This window comes from Lepidochelys olivacea, assembly GCF_965140295.1.
Source record: "Lepidochelys olivacea isolate rLepOli2 genome assembly, chromosome: 2".
NCBI lineage: Eukaryota > Metazoa > Chordata > Testudines > Cheloniidae > Lepidochelys > Lepidochelys olivacea.
The window spans coordinates 48,238,754-48,264,897 of record NC_140412.1 but is presented as its reverse complement, the minus strand read 5'-3'; the positions used below and the strand labels follow the sequence as shown (position 1 = coordinate 48,264,897).

At 38.9% G+C, this 26,144-nt stretch overlaps 1 protein-coding gene across 4 annotated transcripts in view; it reads right to left on the bottom strand.

Annotated features, from left to right (window-relative positions):
* Window positions 1-370: 370 nt before the first annotated feature.
* MMP16 (matrix metallopeptidase 16) overlaps window positions 371-26,144 on the bottom strand; it is a 241,348-nt gene continuing 215,574 nt past the window's right edge. For 3 of the 4 annotated variants that reach the window (XM_084621483.1, XM_084621486.1, XM_084621485.1), the window contains exons 8-10: window positions 12,864-13,014; window positions 7,358-7,473; window positions 372-2,846 (exon numbers count right to left, since the gene is read on the bottom strand). In XM_084621483.1, coding sequence (XP_084477609.1) covers window positions 2,512-2,846; window positions 7,358-7,473; window positions 12,864-13,014 — 602 coding nt within the window. In that variant the 3' untranslated portion in view covers window positions 372-2,511. Of the gene's footprint in view, window positions 2,847-7,357; window positions 7,474-12,863; window positions 13,015-26,144 lie in introns of all 4 variants that reach the window. The other variant, XM_084621484.1, reaches the window with a different exon arrangement.

The window sequence follows — 26,144 nt, the reverse complement described above, 5'->3', positions numbered from 1 at the left end:
GCCACACGTGATCATAAAATAAGTCTTCAAATCAAAATCAAATCATGTAATTGAACATAAAAGCATACTAATTTTTCATGCTAGGCTCAATACAAATATAAATTCAAGGCAGTCAAACTATCCATTACCAAAATAATCATAATAATCATCATAATATATTTATATGTATATATATACCTACACTCTCTAAAAAATGATCCAGTAATGTATATTAGGAAATCAGTAAGAAATCTGTTGAATCTAGTATAAAAATCTTGTTTTATGTAAAAGCCAATGCTGGCTGTTTCAAGTATTTAAGTACTTTTCTCATAACTTTGTCACCAATAACTAGTTATTTGTAGAAATTACTAATTTTATATTGAAAATTGTATTCAAGTTAAATAAAAATTCACTTCTACTGTAGTTCATTTTTAGAGTGTGCACGTATACATAGCAAAATGCCCATCTACAGATCTACCATAAAATTTTTTGTTGCTGTCACTTCTTTCCTAAGAAAACACTTCAATGCTTTTCTGTAATCTTGGATAATGAATATCAGGCCATTTAAAAACAAAAACTAATCCAAACTGATTAGCAACACCAGATTATCTTCAGTTTGTGCCAGTTTGCAAGTTAAAGGTCAAAGAGCGAAGACATAGGACAGTGCAATTTAAGGAAATTCAGACAGTGAAGCTTTTCACAGAAGACAATGTTTAACTTGGTAATGACAGTCAACAGATCAATAATCGAATTCAAGGCAAGCTGTTCATTATTTCAAAAGCGACTCCCCTCAAATCCTGGCTTTCATACAAAGCCAGGTGTCTTGACTCATGGGGTGCATTCATTCTGACCATCTCTAATAAGTTCACAGCCCAATGACTGTAAAGCCTATCACTGCAAGAAGCAGCTCCTAAAATCAATAAAGAGGTCTGTCAGTTACTGACTTTTCTCTAGGAAAAAAATATTGATACAAACCTGCTCTGCAGGTCACATGAAGATGACAATACTGCTGTTAGCACAAATTACACACAATGACAAAATGCTTTGGTGGTCCCTTGGCTCTGTCAGTGATTTAATGTACAGCTAAATGCCAGAGATCTGACTAACCCTTTGAGAACTATGTTAAACATGCAATAGGTAATTCACCCGATATTCATGCAACATCAGAGTCATCATTTTAACTTTCCTTTCAAACTGTAACACTATCTTCATGTATTCATGTTCCAAGGCAAATTGAATTATCATGCAACATAGTTTAAAACAGAAATTCAATATGTCTAAGATAAAAGGCTAAGCAGTAAAACTATAGCCAGTTCAAAAAATCCTATGTGAGTGCTACAAGTTATTAAAATAAGTATTTATTGAACCAGAAAGTAGCTGGCAAATATATTTTTGTTTCTGTTCATTTGTTATAAATGCTTTTTATCAATAATGCAAGTAATTAAAAGCCCTTACTTACACTTACAGGATATCTGTTTTAAAAACCTGAATTTCATTAACCTGTATTTCCACATACCGCTTCTGCAGTTCTATACTTCCATGGCAACCAAGATTAGCATCCTTCAGACTCTAAAAGCTAATCCTATAGTTCTCAAAGGGTTACACCAATGTAATGCTAGTGTCAATTTTCTCTATAACATGACTGTCACTTTAGTTCATTGCAATCCACTTCAGAAACATGCTTTTTTCGCTATGCTTTGGAATGAGTGTTCCTGACAGACCTATGAAAGGCCTGGGGCAGTTGGCCTGGTACAGCTTGGGAAAAAAATTGATGCAGGAAAATCAACAAAAGAAAGAAACAATAAAAAGGTTCCGTTTGAAATATAGTAATGAATATAAATGTGTTAAAACATTGAGGACGTAGCTCAGAACAGCTGTATAAAACACAAAATGAATGTATCATTAAGGCTGTTACTATATTGCAGATATTTTGGCCCCTTGTTTGTTGGAAAATGGCTGTCCGAACAGTCTGAAGTCCTGCATGTCATCCTGGTCTCCCACTTGACAAAGATCGTGTGTAGGAGTATACAACTATATCCATTGCAGACAGAAAGCAATCCTCTTTGGAGACAAAGCTGTTTGGGTCTTCACACTTTCCTGAAAGTTCAATGTGGGTTGTTGTGTTGTTTTTAATTAAAAACAAAACAAAACGTTTACTTTCAGCAAAATTATTTTCAAAGGGGAACAGGCTTTAGGGGAAAAACAGTAGAAACATTGGGTTTTTCTTTTCTTTTTTCCTCTTCGTTCGTTAATCCTGATAGTTTATTGGGTATTGAGCGTGCAGAGGAAAGGCCTGGAACCGAATGACAAAGAAAGACAAAGGACTGAAGAAACGGCAGATACTGTCTATCATGGAAGCTTCCCAGTAGAGTGAATCCCCACTCATGTGCAGGACAGGCAACCCCCTGGGTTTTAAAGATCAGCTCTGATTCAGGCTGACAGATTCCTGCTCCTAGCTAGGAAACCACACAACAGCTCTTATGTTGAATCTCAAGTTACCACAAACTCCTGGGAGACAAAAAACCCCCTACATCACACCCACTCTTGCATAGAGCGTTTGCAGTACAGTATGTGACGGGGTGTTCCTTTCCTCTTGAACTGGAACACAGTGTAAACCAAGACAAGGAGGCACAAGGCCAGGATGCAGGGAATGACAATGGCTATGGCTTTCACAGTGCTGGCTGTGTTGTCCAGTTTGATGACAATGTCCACGTCATCTTGAGGGCTGTGTCGGTCTTTGTCCCGGTCTGTTGGTCCATCACAACCCATAAAATCCTTGAGGATGGATCTGGGATATCCAGGTTCCACCCTGAGCATCTGGTTATTGAATTTCCAATACTCCTTTCCTTTGTAGAAATATGTGAAGCCTGGGAAACAAAAGTGCAGTTATTCATGGTCATGTCGACAATCTGCTTATAAAGACTGAAGTTAAACAGCCTCCAATATTCACCAAATGACACTGAGCTATTTTCTGAGCACAGGAATCTATAAAGTTAAATTAATATAGGTTATTCAGGTGCAGACCAGGGTAGGAAACTTTCAGATCTTCTTGGCACTAAGTATATGGCTCCTAAGAAAGCTCTTGTCCAAACTAGCCTCCAAGGCAGAACTTCACTTCCTTCTTGTCTTTAAAAAAACCTTAAACCTCGAGTTTCCCATATGAATAAACTCGGATCTAGTCTTAGTCTAATAATGTGACTGTGAAGAAATGCTAGAGAAAAAGAATTGAGGAATTTAGGGGCCGAACGAGTCATCCGTTAATTGAACATTCGACCACAATTAGAATTATACCACAGTGCCAGGGCTGAGTCCCAACAGTTCAAGGAGTCAGAGTCCCTCTCAGGATGGGAGATCAGTTTAAATGAATTCCAACTCTGTGCTAGACCAGGCTGAAATGAGAACTGATTCTCTTCAATGCCATTTTACCTTGCTGCTGTTCTTCAGATGGAGGAAACACTATATGAACGAACAGCAGCCTTACCAAGAGAGAACAGGTGTACCCAGCTTCACATTTTCTGCAGGGAACTGGTATTTGATCATTCAGATGCAATCCAATATAAAATATGAAATATGCCGACATGAAGAAATCCTAGTATCCTCCCAAAAACCTAAATTATGTTGCTATCTCAGCTGAAAAATGGCATTGATCTGGCATGAAACAAACCACAATGGGTGCACTTCCTCCTATTGTTTATGACCTGAATGCATACAGTTGGAGGTTTCCTGAGCTTTACTTGATAAGCCTCATGTTCTTTCCTACAGTGCTAAAGGCCACTACAAGCACTAAGACAGATTTGGTATCACTTGTCATACTAATAATGGCATACTAATAATGCTTGCTGGAAAGATTAGTGGACCAGATATTAGAGAGAATATTAATAATCTCTTACTCAAACAAAGGTCAGGCACTTTCATTTGTGCAGAAGAAGACATTTTAGTCTAGTTCTTTTCCAATTCAGAACTACACACAAAAGCCTTTGTCCCTCCCACCTGCACATTTATCAATGTGAGGAATTAAAAAAAAACTTTTTGCAGTCACTCTTTATTTAATTCTAATTATTCTGCAGACAGTTGAGTAGTATTATTTGACATTGCACATGGTTCCCCTCAGTTTTATTCTCTAAGACTATGTGCGTATCTGTATCTCCATATCTATAGCTCTAGCTAGAAAGGTATACGATTGGCTGAAAAAAAGAAAAATAGTGAGCTATATCAAAACAACTGTTAGGACATTTGGTCATGAAATGCCTTCCACTCATTGGATCAAAGCATAAAACATCACTATTGTTAATTCTGTGCCATCAAATTTGAGTTGCAAACGGTGAGATTTTCAATAGATTAAAAAGATCTGAAAGGAATCTGTAGTTTAAGCTTTGAAGCAAACAAATGTGTTCATTAGCGAATGGAAAATTACAGGTGTCTAAACCATAGTTTACAACAGGGAACTACACTTATGTCTTCCATAAAATAATGTGTTTTTTGAAAAGCACTGCACATGTTGACTCTTAATAAGACTCCACCTTTGGCAATGGTAAACAATATGGTTATTAACAAACTTGATAGACTTGCATGATCAAATGAGAGGGGATAAAACCACAGGGATTCAGGAATTGCCATGCTGTGTCACACCCTAGGTGCATCCAATCTAGCACCCTGTCTCTGGCAGTGCCCAGAACCAGATGGTTCAGAAGAAAGAGTAAGAACCCTGCAGTCTGCCCCTCCCCCCCCGACCTGACTTTCAGTCTCATCCTGATCTCTAATCGAGAATGGCTCAAGCCCTGATGCCTGAGGTTTAATATCCCTTCCAGAAAATTCTGGTGACAAGTTTATACTACCTACCAGTCTGCAAAGACAGACAAAGCTATAGGCTTTGGCAAAGTTATTACTCAAGAAGGCTAAAGAACTTAAACAGAAAAATAAAGATGTACCACTCAGAAAACTAACTGGCTGCAGTCCTCATGGCCCCGGCATTAATTGCTTGAACCTATCCAGCCCCGACTCTTTGCCATCCTTCTGAATCTCTCTTCTCTCCAGCTACTGCCTGGCTCCTCACCCACGCAGCAGGGATCTCTGGGGGCAGAGGTGCTGTGTTGCACAGGAGGCAGAAGGAGCAGCAACTGTATGTACTCCGTGGGGTTGAGCAGTTCTTGTGAATGCAGGCCACGTGGGAACAGAGAAGGAAAGTTTGCTGCTTGCCGTGTCTGCTCCTGCCTGATAAGGGTTCCTGCTGCTGCACTAGAAGACAAGACCACAGTGCAGAAGCAGCAGGGAAAGCTTCACAAGCATCACACATGGCTTACTGAGCTTCTAGATCATCAAATGAGTCAGAAAGCATTCAAAGTGCTGAGCTGGCAACAGCAGAGGATCTGGGATTGCCAGCTTTTACACACCCCATCTTGGTGTGATTCTACTCAATTTATTGTTGTTGTTTTGTATAGTTTTTTGGAGGAGTGGATTTAGCGCCACTCATCTGCCATCTCTAGCAAACCCAACTCCGTTTTTAATAGAAACTAAAAGAATGAGGATAAAAAAAGATACATTCTTTCAGATGATATGGGTTAAGTGGCAGAAATTCTTCCTAAGTTTTCTCCCTAAAGCAATCTGGTAAAATTTCATGTCAAATCTTTATCTAAGCAGTGGAAGGAAAACGGTTTGGGGCAAAATGTAATCAGAATTCTTTTAAACTAAGCTGTGGTTTTTCTCTTTTGTGTCTTTTCTAGTTTCATTATCTCCATGTGCAATCGCCAATGTAATCATGCTCTTTAAAGAAATATCTGTTTTCCTGTCTTCAGGGACTTTCCCCCAGGTCTCCTCTAAGGCTCTCCTAGAATCCTGAGCATCTCTTACTTTCCCTCTTTTTCCCTACCCCTCCCTGAAGAACTGATGCCATGTTTCACTGCTCTTCTGGCAGTTGCATGCCAGGGGAAAGTTCATCAGTGCTACTCTTGAGATGGGCAGAGGGTTTGACGCAGGGTGACTCAAAGAACTCCCACTGCTCCAGGGATAAGCGCTTTGTCTCTGCAGCACTTTCATACCGTATCTGTCTGTGTGTGAGGGGAAGACAACTTTCATTGCTAATAGGAGATACATGTATAATCCACGGAGCACAACACTGACACTTTACATGTGATGGTGAGTCTACTCTATCCAGAAAAAAATATGATTATAGTTCCATGAAATAAGCAAATATTAAGAAGCAAGTCTAAATGATCATTTGTTTAAGGGAGCAAAGACTAAACCCATTATGTATATATGTATACACACAGAGAGCGAGCTATTGAGTGTGATATATGCAGAATGTCATCCTGCCTGACCTACTTTCCTGTTTAAAACAAAAAAAATCTAGCCAAATGCCAGAATCAGGAGAGAGTTTCTGTTGATGGATGAAACAGAGACAAAGCAAGGAAGTGATTTAGCATATTTCCCCAGCAAATTAGTTCATCTAGTTATAGGAAGAAATGAAGACTCTGAAATGAACTACACCAGGAAAGCAAGCTTTATATTTATCTACTAAAGGGAAATGAAAATAAGATAGCAAGAAATATGTGCACTGTCTGAAAAAACAAACAAACAAAAAACCGCAACCTTCCATCACTAATAAATTAATCCCACATGTAGTAACACTTGAATATTTGCAGCAATGAAAAGTTACTGCAAGCACATATTTTTGTTTACATCAAGGACACATCTAACTTCATGCAGCTGAGGGCTGTGCTGGCAAATTGCCGTTAGCCTGAGGGCAGCACTTAATTTGCATAAAATGGAGCAGATTTCAGCTGCTCTCCTTCATATGGAGGTGCAGCCAGTTAGAAACTATGGGTTGCAGGATGAGATACTCCATCTTGGTGCAGGTAATACCATGGCATGCTGAATTTCAAAGTCTCTGTGAGCTGTAGCTCTGCAGTATACATTTACGCCATCCTTGATTTACAGATTCTTCAGGATGCTTCTATTCATTCACATACCAAAAGAGCCTGGTTCTGGACTACAGTACAGCAAAGTGAATGTAAAAGCTTTTATCCTATGTGAACCATTAACAACATGGAGATTCAAACAGATGCATGTGGATAGGAGACTTATTTTATGAAGTACTAAAATCCTGCAAAACCAAAAGGAATACCCCAAACCCAAATGAAAGCTTATTCCATAAAAATTAAGAATCTTTTCTCTCCCTCACTGTGATTTAAAATAGACTAATCAAACAATTATATGCAATGATTTAAGAAGAGATGAGTTCCACAGCATGAAACATCCCCTGTTTGCAAAATAATGAGAGGTCAGCCAGCCCACCAACCTGATTAGCCAATCATTTCTAGAAATCTCTACATCATGATAACAGATGTTCGGAAATGACTAAGCTCGGAAAGTGCTTGCATACCATTTTCTTTGTGGACAAAGGCTCCCTGAGGAGATTCTGGGATACCTTTCCAGATCGTGATTGGTTTGGGATAACCAGGGTCCATAGACCTCATTTCTTCACTGTATCTCCAGTACCTACATAAAAAAATACAATAAAAATAGATAACCAAATATGCATTTATAAAGATAGCTGAGATGCTAATTGCATGCTGTTTTCTTTCTAACAAAGTGCTGCGTTTAACAACTGAAACTGGGGCAACCGGAGCTCTCCTGTTTAGCAATACTACCCGGGAACAAAGAAATGTAATCCTGCTTGCTGATTGGACAGCTGTTTCAAGCATGTACACTGAAGATAAAAGACTTCTCCAGCTTGACAACTAAATCAACATGCACCTTATTTATGATCAGAGCAATTCTGGTGCCTAGGGCCTCTTCACAGCAACACAAAGAGATATAATATATGCAAAAAACTACATTGTGTTTCAACTGATTCTTAATCATACAAAAGCCAGTGAATTCAGAGTTAAAGCTCCCACAGCAAGCTTAACTCTACTCTTTAGTGTATTCACTACAATAGTCTTTCATTAAATCTATGATCATATAATATGTATAAAATAATAGAAAATGCTATGTACTTTGTGTGTCTCTTTGGTCGGAAGGAAAAAAGTTCAATGTAGAAATCAGAAGCACACAAGTTCAAGGCAATCTGAACTTGTGAGAAATACGAATAAATAATTGATCTTATTTACACTGACAGAGCAGTGTTAATATTCAGTGTATGTTTGGAGGCAGCAATACAAAATAATGTATGTGTGCATCTTTGGTTATAAAAATATGTGGTTTCATGGTAATACTGTATCATATCATAACAACAATGGCATCTTATTTTATGTAGACCTCCCTCTGTTTAAAGATCTAAGCTTGTTAGGATGTATTAAAGCTTGCTGTAGGATCCCCAGGTCTGAACTCCTCTTCCCTACTCTTGAATAGTTGCTGTTTATGAAAAAGATCAAATATCCCCTCCTGAACATTTGGAACATGGCACTTTTGTGCATGCTATGATCATTAAGAAAAGTTCAGTGATTTACTGCACATGCTCAGTACACTATAGCATTTGTAAGTGATCATAACTTGTTATTTCTAAATCAAATTATCTTATGCAAAGTTCCTACAGTTTAACAGAGAATCATCCTATATATATATAAATATAGTTTAATGTATTATATTCCAACTATATAATTCTATAGACTGACTAAATAAAAACATTAAAAAGGATTCTCTTTTAAATTCCATGAGTTTTTGAATAATTTAAATATTACATTCTTTCCATACATTTTTCATATCTTCCAGAAAGGCATCCAGTCTTGATTCAAAGACATCAAGAAATAGAGAACTCTCCACTTTCCTTAGCAGTTTGTTCCCATGATTAATACCCTCGCTGGTAAAATATATACATAATTTCTTATTTGAATTTGTTTGGCTTCAGCTTCCAGCCATTGGTTCTTGTAAAGCCTTTCTCTGCTAAATTAAAGAGCCCTTTAGTGCCTGGTGTTTTCTCCCTGTGAAGGTATTTATACACTCTCATCAAGTCACCTTTTAATCTTCTTTTTGATAACTAAACAGGCTGAGCTCTTTCAAACTCTCAGTGTAAGGCTTTTTTTCACTTGGCAGTGAAATTAAAAGGTGACAAATTTAAAACTGATAAAAGAAAATAACTGGCGTTCATAAAAATAAATTTTCTGACTGTGTCATAAAACATTTTTAAAAGCCTGATTCCTTAATCTAGTTACATATTCACCAGTAATCAGACTCCAACAAGTCCCATTAGCAAAATCATTCTGTCCCCTCATATTAACAGAGCTTTTGGATATCCTTCAGAGCACTATAATAAATAGGGGAAACAACATATAGAAATAATCAACACACATCTAAAATATTAAGTGCATCAAACCTTTTTTCCTTCACCATTTTAATGGTGCATTCCTTAGTTTTCCATTTTCTCTTCCCCATTTTTTTTGACCAATCTGCTTTTCTCTTCCTTGGCTTGCTGTGTCTCTGAGTTTAACATTGCAATTTCCTTTTTGTATTCTCTCCCTCCTCCCTTCTATCATCACTGGCTGTCTGACCTTTTCACTTTATTCTATGTTCATTTTTTCTTGACCCTCTTTTTTCCCCTCTTGCTTATCTTTCCTTGTTCTTCCCTGAATTCTTTGTTGTCCTCTCTGCTTTTCTTCCTCCTCCCTCACTACATAATTCTCTCACTGCTTCTGTTCTTTAGTATTCCCCCTCCTTGGGTTCCTTGTCCTTCCTGCCAGGATGTCTGAGATAGGTGGTCGGTCCTCTTGAGCTTTCAAAAATAGGTGCTCTGGTTGAAATAGGTTTCAAAAATAGGTTCCGCTGGAGCACCTAGCTGGTGTAGGCCTGGCAGCCCTGTGATTGCTGACTTTTCTACATTGCTAGGAACTCTCATTGTGTATGGGTTGATTGTAGTTATCTCTTAAGGTCTGTATTGGAGCAGGGAATCTATCTACAGTGTGAGGAATGGTTCAGTCCAGGTCTTCCTCAATACTCAGTGGCTCTCTAAAATTTTAATATTTTGATTTTTTTCACCAACAGGAATTAAAAATAAGTTTTTTTCTTTTACAAAATCAGAACCTCTGAAAGAAAACCCAGACTTCCCAAATTCCAATAGGCAGACTCCCTCCGCCAGTGCCAATTACAGGTGCCTTGATAACACAGGACAGGCTGGGGCTCCTCAGTGAATGGTGGATTAGCAATTATGGGGGTGCACTTAATGGAATTCGAAAAGGGAAAAGACACGCACAAGGTAAAATAAAACTGCACATTTGCTAACGTACTTTATATAATGCTGGTTATTTAGGCATTCAGCCATTTCGAGTAATGTTAAGATTTTTAAAAGAAAAAACAGTTAAACTTTACAATGCAGAAAAACAATACACGTGAGTTACTGTACACCTGAGTTACTGTAAACAGGGTCATGGGTCAAAAGGTGCGAGCCTGTCATCACCTGAACAGACACTGTTGCATTCCAATACAAAAGAAATAGATCATTGAGCTGTAAGCTTTTTCTCCTCCTAGCTCTCTTATTCAATTATTCAGGAGCACTATCTCCCTTATCTCCCTGGCTCACTTAAGAATACATGTTTATGGCAATCCCTGTCTCCCCACACATATGTTAATTTGGACATGTCTTATTCTATAGATTTTTTTTAGTACATATGTTCTATTAACAATTGGGTTTAAAATAATCTTCAAGTTGTCAAAAATTTGATAGCTGATGTTTAAGACCTCATAAGCTACCATCCTTCATACCTTTTATTTATATCACCATCTTGGGACTTTTAAAACTATGTCTAGATTCTCTTATGCAGCACATACACCACATATTACTGTCAGGACAAAAACCTAGAGCTCCTTGTAATACATAACTTGGAGAAACACACCTTCCTATTTTGACATTGGTATAACCTCTTGCCCGTTTTTTCATTCCTACATCATACTACAAAAGAAGCAATATTGTGTTGTACCTAGTTCAGAAAAAAAACTATAACAGGCCTATATATATAATTAAAACCAGCAGGAGAATTCAACCCTAACATTACATTAAGAAAAAATTGTGATATAAACAATACATACTGAAAAGCTTAGTGGGATATGGGTTTATTCCCACTGGTGGTCAATATCCTATAATAGTTCAATTATCTCTGCAAGGCTCATGTTCTTTGATTTTCTCCTTACATACTGTACTGCATTTTCTTTCCTGCTGAGCCTCATTATGCTTGTTATGGCTCTAAGTAGAAACTTCTCCATCAATAGAAGTTTCCTTTGATAGTTCTCTGGTTTGTGTTACTGCTAACAGGATTTTTAGGAAGGTCTTGACTTGAACTAGCTGTCTATGCATGAAAATCTATTATGTAATGTCTCTTTTGAGTAAAGCCGAAAGAAAGTATAGCTCACATAAGACTCTTAATGTACATGTTTTCCCAGAAACATGCAGGTGGAAAACTATTAACTGATAATAAGCTTAAATAAAAAATCTTCTCAGTCACAGGATGCAAATTGTGGAACTGGTTTTGTTCACAGTGGAGGCTGATTGTTTGGAATACGTTTGAAAGAAAACATATGTTTCAAACACCAGAAATTTGGTTCAGTTGCCTGCGTCCTTTCCCATGAATGCTCCAGAAATATGAAGATTATCTATATATTTTTTAAAAATTGTGGTGTTCTTTAGTATACTGTTAACCTAGTTCCACCAAAACAAACAAACAGACCAGTATGGTTAACAGCAGTATGACTGACATGCTATACAGCATATTAAAACATATGTCTTAAGATACCCAACAACACTTTTAATGTCCTAAAATACTGAAATCCAAATGACACAGAGTAATAATAGTAGTAGTTATAATAATTTGTTTTTTGAAGCGAGATGCTTCAAAGAAAGCAACAAACACAAATATAATTTTAATAATAGTAATGTGTTGTATGTCTACAAAGTCACATCACTTAAAGTGCTTCATAAAACAATTACTCCTCTTGATAAATATTCTAAGCCTAATTTTATAGATGTAAAAAGCCAGGCACAGAGTCGTTAAATAACCTGCCCAAAGTCACATAGCAAATCTGTTTCACATCTGGAACAAAACACATATCTCCTACCTCCCAGTTCTGTGCTTTATTAACCACAAGAACATGTCGCCTCCTGTAAAGGGACTGTAAAATTTATTTAACAGTAATTCAATTAAAGCATGATCCTAAACTGCTCAAGAAGTTCTCTGACTTTTTTCCCTTTCCAACCTCATTTCTAAACAGTAGCACAGAAGCCATTTTAATGAACTTCAACAGGCTTTGGATCAGGCCCTTCCTGCTTACATAGTAGGGATTAGAAATTAAGGGGGGGAAGCATGAGGAAAATGGAAGCTAAGATTGAAGATCAGAGAACTATGACTGAGAAACTGAAATTACATTTTAATTACATTACTTTGAATATTTAAGTTTAAATTAGTTGAAATTCTGAATTTCCTGCTGATTCTTAAAAAAGCTTGCCCACCAAAAAAGGAGACCCAACATTTCAGTGAGCTCATACAAAAACAAAAATTTCTCCTGGAAAATTCAAAGAAAAATATAAAAACTCAGAGAAAAATAATCTGAAAAGAAGCCTCAAAATTGAAGTGATTTCAAATAACCCCGTCCCACCCCCAACCCCCCAGCATTTTGGTGAAATAAATTACAGACACTGAAGAGGAAAACATGTAGAGTGAAACTCAGCCCTTTGTAGAAGGATAGCACAAGTAAAGGCACCACTTAAGTCCTCACAATAGGCGTTAAGTAATGCATATGTTTTGTTGATGGCCCTCTGTACCGGGGTGAATCTCACCCACACTTCATATTTAATAGTCTAAATGGATCAAATTGTTTCTTTGGGGAAGTATGAGGAAACAACAAATATGTCTTGGCTGACATTAAGCAATCAAATAACTTCCTTCTAGGATTCCTCTACCAACCTATCTCCTTTGAAGAAGTAGGTTTTCCCAACGTCCTCCCACCAAATTGCTGAATCAATACCATGGGGAGGAATTCCACTTCCAAGTGTTATCAAATCATGAGGGTACCCTGGCTGGAGAGTGGTATCCTTGAAGACCCAGAACTGGTTACCTGAACAAAAGCAGATATATAAGTTAACTTCCAGAGCTTTCAGTATTACAATTAAAATACTCTAAGGAAATAAGAAAGACAGCTCAAAGGAATAAAGCAATATGCTGATTCTGCTAAATATATTCAACTGGAAAATGTTTTATTAGTGAAGATACTGCAAAATAAAATGAGGTATGGCTGACAGACATCTTATATTTGTACAGCAATTTTTATTCAATAGTACCCCAGAAAATTGTGCAGACAATCCATATAAGAATCATACTCAGACTGAAAATGAAGTCACCTCGGGAGGTGGTGCAATGTAATCCATTTTACAAGAGCAACACTACACAACAGATTTGTTTTTCACAAGGGCAGCTGGGTGAATTTTAGGGTAAAATTTATATTTTTTAAAGAAAGCATAACCCCTAGAAATTCTGATTTTCCTAGACACCATATACTCCTATTACCATGTGCTCTATTGTGATACAGAGAGTTAAAATGTTTACACATGATATACTAGTTAATTTTTAAAGTATTTTAGGAAAATATTTGAACATAAAATCTATCACTTTTCTTCCATTGGGCAAGCAAAGAGAGGAAATGAGGCACTAAAGACTCTGGGGGACATCCTGGCCCCCTTTAATTCAATGGGAGTTTTGCCACTGAAGTAAATTGGAAGAAAATTTTACCTTTTGAGAAACATTTTCAGATGCACGAAAGTGACTTGGGTGCCTAAAACACATTAGCACTTTTAAAAATATTATAATCTGTGCTCCTTTTCCTCACCATTCAATCTTTTCCACCAGTCTACAACTCCAGCTTCCTCCATGCATCTATTTCCTTTCAATCTTCTCCCAAGTCATAGAAGTCTGGAGAAGGTCCAGGGAGGATACTAACTTCCTCCACTACAAAATTGCCTTTTCTTTTTTGTCAGATAGCTTTATTTCTCTTTCCTGATCAACTTCTACAACCCCCCCAGCTCTCCCTGCCTTGTCAGGCCCCTTCTGAGTTTTTTGGCTCCCTCTGAAACTTTACCTCTAGCTAGAGCATTTTCTGCAGGTGTGGCTGGGCAGGGTCTTTTGGGCCCAGAATTGCTTCTTAACCTTTTCACTTCTAGTGTGGGGTTTATACACAGGGCTCTTCAATCTAGCAGAGAAAGGCATAATATGATCCAATGGCTGGAAGCTGAAGCTAGACAAACTCAGACTTGAAATAAGATGTACATTTTTAATGGTATGGGTAAGTAACCATTGGAACAATTTACCAAGAGTCATGATGGATTCTCCATCATGGGCAATTTTAAAATCAAAACTGGATTTTTTTTTCAGAAGAGATGCTGTAGGAATAATTTAGGGGAAGTTCTATGACCTGTGTTATGCAGGAGGTCAGACTAGTTGATCACTAGATTTCTTACCACAGTCACTTCAATAATGGCTCATATTCTCATGGCAACCTAATACAATCTGTGTTAATTTTAAAAGGTCGGGGAGGAGTCCTAATATGATGCATACCTTAGGACTAGTAACATCCCAAAACCTTAGTTTGTTCAGTGTCTTCCCTTTTCCTGTGTCTTATGTCATCTGTCCCTGTGTGATGTCATATTGTGTTTATGCTAGATTGTATGCTCCATTGGGTAGGGACCATGTATTTATCCTCTCTCTATATAACATTATGGTCATGCATGTTGCTAAAAATGTTATTACTAATAACAATATTAATCTCTGAGAGGAGTAACTGTTACTTAGAAGGCCTGTCAACAACTTGACAATCCTTTAGACTGGCATAATAGAAAAGGTCCAGAGAAAGGTAATGAAAATCATTAGACCTTTTGGGCCTTCCCGTACAAAGAGAGAGAATGAAGACCAATGATCAGGGACCTGGCATAAAACAGGTGGAACCCATCTGAAATTCACTGCAGCTCCCCACAATAAGACCCTCTCAGGGGAGCTGGTGCATCAATGGACTTGCCTGTGTTGAACTTTATTTCCACCAGTGTCTCCCTTTCTGAAGTCATAACAGTCCTATTCATCACTTCTAAGTTGCCAATAAGTGGAGTTTCAACCATGACCATTAACACTAGTGTAAATTTGAATAAATCAGTGGTGAATCTGATCCAAAAAATGTAAATCAAAAATGGGTCTCTCCCAACCCACTATATCCAGAAACACCCTTATTTATGACAGCCAATGGAAAAGACATTTTAAAATGCATTTGCCTAACTACACGTCTGCGCAGATAGCCCAGTGGCACATGACAGATATAAGAGTGGCAGTACATACTATTCATTGTATGAGCTATGTGGCTGGGCAGGCTGCTTCACAAACACTTATCTATCCTTAGGCATTCTCTTATGTAAATATTTTATGAGGAAACTTCACTTTGCCCCACAGACCTAGGATCAAGTCTATGCCAGAGTCACTGAGATGGAAAAACCAGAAAGCTGTATTCACAGTTTGTTTTATATTTTAGTTATCCCTCTGTGGTATTAAATAAGGGAAGTCTTAAAAAAAGTAAAGGAAGACTTTATCCTGTCACCTGTACCTTATCAATTTACAGCATGCTTTCCTTTTCATCACATTTTTAATTAGGAAAGGGGATACAGTTTTAATCCCTCCCATGTGGGCTTGCAAAGTAAATCTTTTATCAGTGTCTTTGCAGCTGCTTGTCACCCTCACTATCAAGCAGAGGCATTCCAGCTTGCCTGAGGATACTTTTCCTGGCAAATCTCAGAACCATCCCTTTTTCACATGCAAATTTCCTATCCTTCCATCTTCTGCCCTATCCCCAACACTACTCTTTAGCATCCTTCAGGTGACACAAAGTCCCAGGTCAGTAGTGGTGCTCAAGAAGGCATTTGTAGAAGCCTGGTTCAATACATTTTCCAATGTATCAGACCAGAGGAAGGAAGTGTGAACATATGAGATTTATAGGTTTCAAGAGTAGCAGCCGTGTTAGTCTGTATCCACAAAAAGAAAAGGAGTACTTGTGGCACCTCAGAGACTAACAAATTTATTTGAACATAAGCTTTCGTGAGCTACAGCTACAGCTCACAAAAGTTTATGCTCAAATAAATTTGTTAGTCTCTAAGGTGCCACAAGTACTCCTTTTCTTTATATGAGATTTATAGTTTCTCTAGGAAATTTCTGTCATTCTACCTAGTTTTCTCATATTCTCCACTGGTGTGCTCCTATACTGCGAACCTAATACTGCCTTCCAGTAATGAAAAGAAAGACCTTCTGAAAGGTGTCTTACAGAAGATTCTCATGGAAAGACTTCCCTTCATTTCATGTCTGGTGGAGAGACCTACGCACATATAACCAGACTCTCTCTCTTCTTAAGCAAAATGTAGAAAACTCATCAGGACCATGTACAGTAATGACAGGTTTCAGAGTAACAGCCGTGTTAGTCTGTATTCGCAAAAATAGTCTGTTCTCTCCACAGGTACCATTGCGGAGAGTGGACCAGATGATATGTCTGGGGCGAGAAAGCAGAAGGAGACTCCGATGGTTGGAAGGCATGAGATGCTATGTCCTGAGGTTGGGAGTTCCACGACCACCACTCCCAAGAGGAGAAGGCGGGTGGTGGTGGTCGGGGACTCTCTCCTCCGGGGGACTGAGTCATCTATCTGCCGCCCTGACCGGGAAAACCAAGAAGTCTGCTGCTTGCCAGAAGCTAAGATTCGCGATGTGACGGAGAGACTGCCGAGACTCATCAAGCCCTCGGATCGCTACCCCTTCCTGCTTCTCCACGTGGGCACCAATGATACTGCCAAGAATGACCTTGAGCGGATCACTGCGGACTATGTGGCTCTAGGAAGAAGGATAAAGGAGTTGGAGGCGCAAGTGGCGTTCTCGTCCATCCTCCCCGTGGAAGGAAAAGGCCTAGGTAGGGAGCGTCGAATCGTGGAAGTCAACGAATGGCTATGCAGGTGGTGTCGGAGAGAAGGCTTTGGTTTCTTTGACCATGGGATGGTGTTCCATGAAGGAGGAGTGCTGGGCAGAGACGGGCTCCATCTTACGAAGAGAGGGAAGAGCATCTTTGCCAGCAGGCTGGCTAACCTACTGAGGAGGGCTTTAAACTAGGTTCACCGGGGGAAGGAGACCAAAGCCCTGAGGTAAGTGGGAAAGCGGGATACCGGGAGGAAGCACAGGCAGGAATGTCTGTGAGGGGAGGGCTCCTGCCTCATACTGGGAGTGAGGGGCGATCAACAGGTTATCTCAAGTGCTTATATACAAATGCACAAAGCCTTGGAAACAAGCAGGGAGAACTGGAGGTCCTGGTGATGTCAAGGAACTATGACGTGATCGGAATAACAGAGACTTGGTGGGATAACTCACATGACTGGAGTACTGTCATGGATGGTTATAAACTGTTCAGGAAGGACAGGCAGGGCAGAAAAGGTGGGGGAGTAGCCCTGTATGTAAGGGAGCAGTATGACTGCTCAGAGCTCCGGTACGAAACTGCAGAAAAACCTGAGTGTCTCTGGATTAAGTTTAGAAGTGTGTGCAACAAGAGTGATGTAGTGGTGGGAGTCTGCTATAGACCACCGGACCAGGGGGATGAGGTAGATGAGGCTTTCTTCCAGCAGCTCACGGAAGCTACTGGATCGCATGCCCTGATTCTCATGGGTGACTTTAATTTTCCTGATATCTGCTGGGAGAGCAATACAGCGGCGCATAGACAATCCAGGAAGTTTTTGGAAAGCGTAGGGGACAATTTCCTGGCGCAAGTGCTAGAGGAGCCAACTAGGGGGGGCGCTTTTCTTGACCTGCTGCTCACAAACCGGGTAGAATTAGTGGGGGAAGCAAAAGTGGATGGGAATCTGGGAGGCAGTGACCATGAGTTGGTTGAGTTCAGGATCCTGACGCAGGGAAGAAAGGTAAGCAGCAGGATACGGACCCTGGACTTCAGGAAAGCAGACTTCGACTCCCTCAGGGAACAGATGGCCAGGATCCCCTGGGGGACTAACTTGAAGGGGAAAGGAGTCCAGGAGAGCTGGCTGTATTTCAAGGAATCCCTGTTGAGGTTACAGGGACAAACCATCCCGATGAGTCGAAAGAATAGTAAATATGGCAGGCGACCAGCTTGGCTTAATGGTGAAATCCTAGCGGATCTTAAACATAAAAAAGAAGCTTACAAGAAGTGGAAGGTTGGACATATGACCAGGGAAGAGTATAAAAATATTGCTCGGGCATGTAGGAATGTTATCAGGAGGGCCAAATCGCACCTGGAGCTGCAGCTAGCCAGAGATGTCAAGAGTAACAAGAAGGGTTTCTTCAGGTATGTTGGCAACAAGAAGAAAGCCAAGGAATGTGTGGGCCCCTTACTGAATGAGGGAGGCAACCTAGTGACAGAGGATGTGGAAAAAGCTAATGTACTCAATGCTTTTTTTGCCTCTGTTTTCACTAATAAGGTCAGCTCCGAGACTGCTGCGCTGGGCATCACAAAATGGGGAAGAGATGGCCAGCCCTCTGTGGAGATAGAGGTGGTTAGGGACTATTTAGAAAAGCTGGACGTGCACAAGTCCATGGGGCCGGACGAGTTGCATCCGAGAGTGCTGAAGGAATTGGCGGCTGTGATTGCAGAGCCATTGGCCATTATCTTTGAAAACTCGTGGCGAACCGGGGAAGTCCCGGATGACTGGAAAAAGGCTAATGTAGTGCCAATCTTTAAAAAAGGGAAGAAGGAGGATCCTGGGAACTACAGGCCAGTCAACCTCACTTCAGTCCCTGGAAAAATCATGGAGCAGGTCCTCAAAGAATCAATCCTGAAGCACTTGCATGAGAGGAAAGTGATCAGGAACAGCCAGCATGGATTCACCAAGGGAAGGTCATGCCTGACTAATCTAATTGCCTTTTATGATGAGATTACTGGTTCTGTGGATGAAGGGAAAGCAGTGGATGTATTGTTTCTTGACTTTAGCAAAGCTTTTGACATGGTCTCCCACAGTATTCTTGTCAGCAAGTTAAGGAAGTATGGGCTGGATGAATGCACTACAAGGTGGGTAGAAAGCTGGCTAGATTGTCGGGCTCAACGGGTAGTGATCAATGGCTCCATATCTAGTTGGCAGCTGGTATCAAGTGGAGTACCCCAAGGGTCGGTCCTGGGGCCAGTTTTGTTCAATATCTTCATAAATGATCTGGAGGATGGTGTGGATTGCACTCTCAGCAAATTTGCGGATGATACTAAACTGGGAGGAGTGGTAGATATGCTGGAGGGGAGGGATAGGATACAGAAGGACCTAGACAAATTGGAGGATTGGGCCAAAAGAAATCTGATGAGGTTCAATAAGGATAAGTGCAGGGTCCTGCACTTAGGACGGAAGAACCCAATGCACAGCTACAGACTAGGGACCGAATGGCTAGGCAGCAGTTCTGCGGAAAAGGACCTAGGGGTGACAGTGGACGAGAAGCTGGATATGAGTCAGCAGTGTGCCCTTGTTGCCAAGAAGGCCAATGGCATTTTGGGATGTATAAGTAGGGGCATAGCGAGCAGATCAAGGGACGTGATCGTTCCCCTCTATTCAACATTGGTGAGGCCTCATCTGGAGTACTGTGTCCAGTTTTGGGCCCCACACTTCAAGAAGGATGTGGATAAATTGGAGAGAGTCCAGTGAAGGGCAACAAAAATGATTAGGGGACTGGAACACATGAGTTATGAGGAGAGGCTGAGGGAGCTGGGATTGTTTAGCCTGCAGAAGAGAAGAATGAGGGGGGATTTGATAGCTGCTTTCAACTACCTGAAAGGGGGTTCCAAAGAGGATTGCTCTAGACTGTTCTCAATGGTAGCAGATGACAGAACGAGGAGTAATGGTCTCAAGTTGCAGTGGGGAAGGTTTAGATTGGATATTAGGAAAAACTTTTTCACTAAGAGGGTGGTGAAACACTGAAATGCGTTACCTAGGGAGGTGGTAGAATCTCCTTCCTTACAGGTTTTTAAGGTCAGGCTTGACAAAGCCCTGGCTGGGATGATTTAACTGGGAATTGGTCCTGCTTTGAGCAGGGGGTTGGACTAGATGACCTTCTGGGGTCCCTTCCAACCCTGATATTCTATGATTCTATGAAAAGAAAAGGAGTACTTGTGGCACCTTAGAGACTAACCAATTTATTTGAGCATAAGAATGAAGTGAGTTGTAGCTCACGAAAGCTTATGCTCAAATAAATTGGTTAGTCTCTAAGGTGCCACAAGTCCTCCTTTTCTTTTTATGTACATTAATGTGGCCTTAAAAATACTGAAGCAGCTATTAGCACCTTTGTGACAAAAGAAATCATAAGGAAAAGAGTGGTGAACCCACTTGTATGTTCATCATAAAACTTGAACTTTTTACTTAATTAAAAAGATAATAAATATAATTTATGTTTAATTTTCCAATATGCAATAAGACAAGAACCACAATAAAACTCTTTTTGAGTTCAGATGTTCAAGCTGTCAACTGCATAATTTGGTGTCTTCTCTAGAAATTTCCTAGAAGGAAGTAAGCCATGATTACATTTCCATTTCAAGCAGGGGCTGCTGCTCAGTGTAAAACAGGAAGGTGTGGTCAACTCTCTTTTCTATAGGTTGTTAATGTGTATTTATTTGGAAGATGAGGATATGAAGGTGATGTGATACAGGCAATCAAAGACACCAGCTTTGACATTATACACTGAGAAACACTGATCCTCTTCACAGTTATTGCATATGCCAGGCAGGAGGAAGAAAGTGTTCAGAGAAGACCTACAGGGAGCTTTGTAAAGTGCAGAAAATAAAGAAGTGCTAGCCTATGAAGAGTGATCCTTTGAAATGCACAAAAGATTAGGTCTGTGATAACCTAAAGGCCATTACATTTAATTTAATTAGGGTGTTCTACAAAACTTAATCCTAGGGAAGATAAGGCTCTATCCTGAGGGTTTCAGACATTCATTTCAGGTGGTCACACCTTTAGTATTTCACAGTTCTCCTTCTCAGCTGAATTATACCTCTGAGTTTCAAAACTACTGGTTCACTTGGCTGTATATAAATAGATGGCTTCAGAAAGGCAGCATAGTTGGAAGTTCAATACTGAGAGAAGGATCATGCTTTTTGGACCCTTCCAGTTGGTACTTATGGTGCAAACAACAGATGGTGTTCAATGACCGATACTATGCCAGGTCATTTCTGTTGTAGAAGATCATTCAAAATGACAGTTGCTGGGCAGCATGAAGAGGCATGTTCTACAATGTATGCAATATTACTGACTATTTCCATGTCTCACAAGGAGTAAAAATAAAGGAAGTTGTTAGGAAATGATATTTGCCAGCTGTATCCAATGAGTCAAATTTTGCCCTCACATATGCATGATCAACCATTGAAATAACCAGGCTGAACATGAATATTATAAAAGGACAGCATAACTGAGCCCAATATCTTTCGTATATCCAGGGGGTGTTGGAGCAGGAGCACATTTGAAAAAAGTGCAATGTGTACCGGGAATGCAAGACTAGACTGAGACTCTTAATTAAATCCTCCTTAGCAAATTTCTTACTTTTATTTAAGCAAGTTCATTGTTGAGGGTAACTGGAGAGAACTTAAACCTGAGACTGCAGGACACTGAGCACTTTAGCAATTATAGGCAAGACTGCTATTGGCTGTAACTAGACACCATTTAATATTTGCATTCTAAGATATGTTTAGTCCGCTTTAACTGTGACCATTATTAAAGTGTTCTGTCTGGCGCAGCTTTTTGTTGTTGTTGTTCTTCCCTCACATGGAGAAATGATATTGGAAAGTGGTTGACTGTTGGTCAGGGAAGCATTTTGTGGGAGGAGGACTGCAGTTCAGAGAGTCTCAGCAAGAATCTGAAGCTTTCACACTCAGAACTGAATACTAAGGGGAATTTAAGTTACAGATCAGAGCAAAGGAAGCTTGATTGTAACTAGGATTAATTCCGTCTATTTCTAGTTTTAGCAAGCTAATTTGAAGTGTCTTAAAAATGTATCCAAAATGAGGACTTAAGTCACATTACTCATTATTTGCTTTCATTTAGTTTATAGTTTCTTTAATAAATTATAAGAACAATGTATTGAAGACCTGTTTATTCATGATGATTACAATAAAAATAAGGAAAGAAAACCAGATATTATTTGAACAATAATGGTTTGATCCTTCTTCCAGATACATGGTCACTCATATAATAATGCAAGTGATGCATCTCCTTGGCAGCAGCAAGCACTACATCTGTTTTACAAAGTTGTTCCTTTCAGGTCTGGTTTGTGGATTTATTATTCTCATAGATTTTAATAAATCATCATGTTTCATAAAGTCCGGTCAATCTTCTGAATGTTTCATTTTTCACCATCTATTCCCTAATATAACAACAAGCAGGATGGCAAGGTCACAGGCTGAGAATGAAGCATGTGATAAAGTCAAAATGTTTTGGTTTTTTTGCAATAATGATTAGCTAAATACCCAACACCACAGGGAAACAACTTGAAAAATATGGACTGTGATTGTAACTACCTGAAGTCTTTGAAAATCTATTGTTGACATTCTGAAAATTGGTGAGAAATACAGGACACACACAATGAGTATATATGTTTGCTGTAGCATACTGAGGTTTTGATAGTAAATATTGGTTATTTTGGACTTTTTAATTATCTACTGACCATTACAACCAACCACACAGAAGATATCAACTATACTACATCCCCTTTTGTATATAATCAGGATGTAAATTAATCAAAGGTTTCTTGAGTTCTCAAGAACTAAGTGGAGTATTCTGTTCATGTAGTTATTATGCAAAAATGGAATTATGGTATGTGCATTTTATAAGTACTGTGTACAGTATTTAAAGTATTTAATATAATAAATATTAAGAAAAACTCTACTCATGGCAATAAAATCCATTAAAAAACCTACTCTCGTGTCTCTTTGTCTTCCTCATTCACATTCTGGAACTCTCTTCTCCCCAATATTTAAATATTTTGGACCTCAATCCCAGTATGTTTTGTCCTCCTCCCTTTTTCCTCTAAGCTTTTCCAAGTCCTCCTATTTATCTAGCTGGCCCCTGTCACTTCCCTATTTACTGCTTCGTCATGCCGCACTACAAGTAAATTTTAGCTTTCAAAATGAAACTGTCAAGTAGTGGGATAAGAATTATTGAGAGTTATGGTGGAAGTCGTAGTATGAATTTTACAATAGCTTTGCCATTGCTACATTTGGCTGGCGATAGGTTTCAACAATGCAGATGTCTTGACAGTTTCATTTTTAACACTATTTAAATTCCAAAAGGTACACAGAATAAACTTTACTATCTACATTTTTGCCATTCTAAAAATATATATGTACCTTTCTGGTGTTATTTTATTATTATTATTCAGTATGGATGTTAGTACTGACTAACAATAAGAATATAAGCATCTGTTTTTTATAAGCAGCCTTCTATGTTAAACCACATACCTTGTGTGCATTATGAGCCACAAGAAAGAAGGCTTCAGAGAAGTGAGCTGTAGCTCACGAAAGCTCATGCTCAAATAAATTGGTTAGTCTCTAAGGTGCCACAAGTACTCCTTTTCTTTTTAAGAAAGAAGGCTGACTTCAACTCCCCAAAACAACAAGCATTGCTTTATAGTCATACTCTCCAAGTGTACTACTGAATTTTTACAAATGTTTTTCCTTGTATAAATAAATATTAATGTATATTGAAGGGACATAAAACTAGTTCACATTGAAAACCAAAAGTCTCAATGCTCTTCAGAGAAAGGGAGACTTGATTCCACAAAAGCAGCAAATTTTTTACAAGTAGCCATAATTTATTAAATATGCCCCTAAAATCAGTGGTCTCCACAGACAGACAATACAGAAAATATACGGATGTGGTGATAGGATTTATTAGTATGAATTTGGGATAGCAGAGCTATAAATTATGAAGATTGTCCTAAAGGAATGAGAATAACACTTGCATACCATACCACCGTTACAGATCATCTGCATGTTCCTTGTATTTAACAGCACAGGTCTGCTAGAAAATGTAAGCTTGTTTTAAAGATTTTTATTTAGTTCCTATTTTATATTTCTTCTTCTTTAAAGTAGAATTGCCTTAGTGCCATTAATCCAATTGCACAGCTGGCGGGAGAGATGACTGAGTATGAACAAATAAAACCAAACCCTCAAAAAATTATCTTTTTTTCTAGGTTTTTTTCTAGGTTTTCATAGCTGGGCTTATGAAATCCACTGGGCCACTGATAGAGAGAGGTTCTAAATAACACAGTGATGGGCAACCCTATAGAAACCCAGACAGAAAACACCTAACCAGGAACCTAGATAGAACAAACACCCTACAATAACATGGCTAGGCCGAAAGGTGGGGAGAGGAGGAGTTGATATGCAGCACATTGGTTGATTCCTCCCTGATTCCTTGGTTCCTGGATGGAAGCAGAGGAGGTAAATCTCTCTCTTCTGCCGCTTTACTCTCTGTGTAACTGGGGCCCTGGAGAGAGCAGACACGGGAGAGTTGATGTCTCTTTTGTGCTGCTTTTTTCTCCCTTTCCCTTTATCCTTGCTTCTATGCTTCTTCATCTTTTATTGGGCTAGAATAGGAAAAGAATGAATAAGGCAGAATGAAAGAGAGCACAGCGGGTGAATTCGGAGACAGCTGTTGCTCTACCCTTCCAGCATGCAAAAGGCAAACAACCAGGAAGAAATGGGTAGACTGGTGCTTATACACTACCTGTGACTGACAGATCTTTGCCTCTTGCTCGCTGATTAGTTCAGTCATAACACCCTCCTACAAGTGCTTTATTCGGAAGGATGGGAGTAGAGGGATGCATGACAATTTTTTTGTGGTACAGTACAACCTTTATATTAGAAAATGCCAACTGTTGCTTGGAGGTTTTGAACATTGTTCATAATGGAGAAAGATTAGGAGGCAGAGTGTTACTGAGAAGGTTAAAGTGGAAAATAAAATTCAGTTTATCATATGGTAAACATTTTATGAGCTGGCTCTAGAATTTAGCACATGCATGCATGCAGACATAAAAGGCATGTGTTGTGTGTTAACATATGGTAAATAATGTAAATACAAAGACCTGTAACTTCTACATCTCAAACAAGGTGCAAGTTATTTTTATTAAGTGAACACACTATTCATCTTCATTGCTTGTATTAAACTGTTGTGTAGTATTTCTGCACAATTACAATTACCCCTTCACACTCCAGAGGTGACCATAGTTCTACTACAGTACAGGTGGGTCCATTTTTTGACCTGAGAACTTTGTTCATATTTTGAAAAAATGGCAGGGAAAATGTCTGCATTGTTCTTCTGCCTTTCCATAGGCACAATTATATGAAAAAGGACAGAGCCAGTTACAATCCAGATAGCTAACTCTAATAGCTTCACAACTGGATTCCTCATTCTCAAATCACATTCTCCTTTGTTTTCACAATTCTTACCTTATAAGTAATTACATTTTACATTGGTTTCATTCCCAATGAACAGGTTCCAATGATAAACTACTATTTATCTAACATAAAGTATAATTTTCACATTAAATCTAAATTAGATGCCTATTTAAGAACTTTCATTTTAAAGAACAGCTGATGCCTGGAGTAAAACTTTAAAAAAAACCAAATTGGTTAGCAACAATTCAATCCACATAACCTTATTTTCTGGGATTTTTCCTCTTCTTAAAAAATGACTAGGGACATTTGCATGAAACAGGGATATCTGTTAATAATTCATTTCCCACCTCAAATTTGTAGCATCATAATTTCCAGACCAAATAATTAGAATGTGGCACAGATAACATGATAAAATATATGCAGCAGGAACAGATGCCACTTAGAAATATGCAAATACCCTAGTAATAAGAGAGATGAAGAAAGAGAACTAGAAAAAATATAAAGAATCTCATTCATTCATATTTTCTTAATCCAGACAACTTGTAGTTCAACATACAAAGTGTGAGCAAAGACTTAATAGCAGATCATTGCTGTATGGTCTTTACTAGTAAGACTTCACTAGTTTTACAAAATATACCCCAAAATTACAAATATGAAGCATTATCATTAATAATAACCATAGTTGCCAAGTGTGCAAAGTATGTTAGATGCTTGTTTTTTTATCTGTTCACTTATTTGCTAATTCTCTACATTCTGAATTTGCAGTGGGTATGACAAGCCACTAGTGAAAA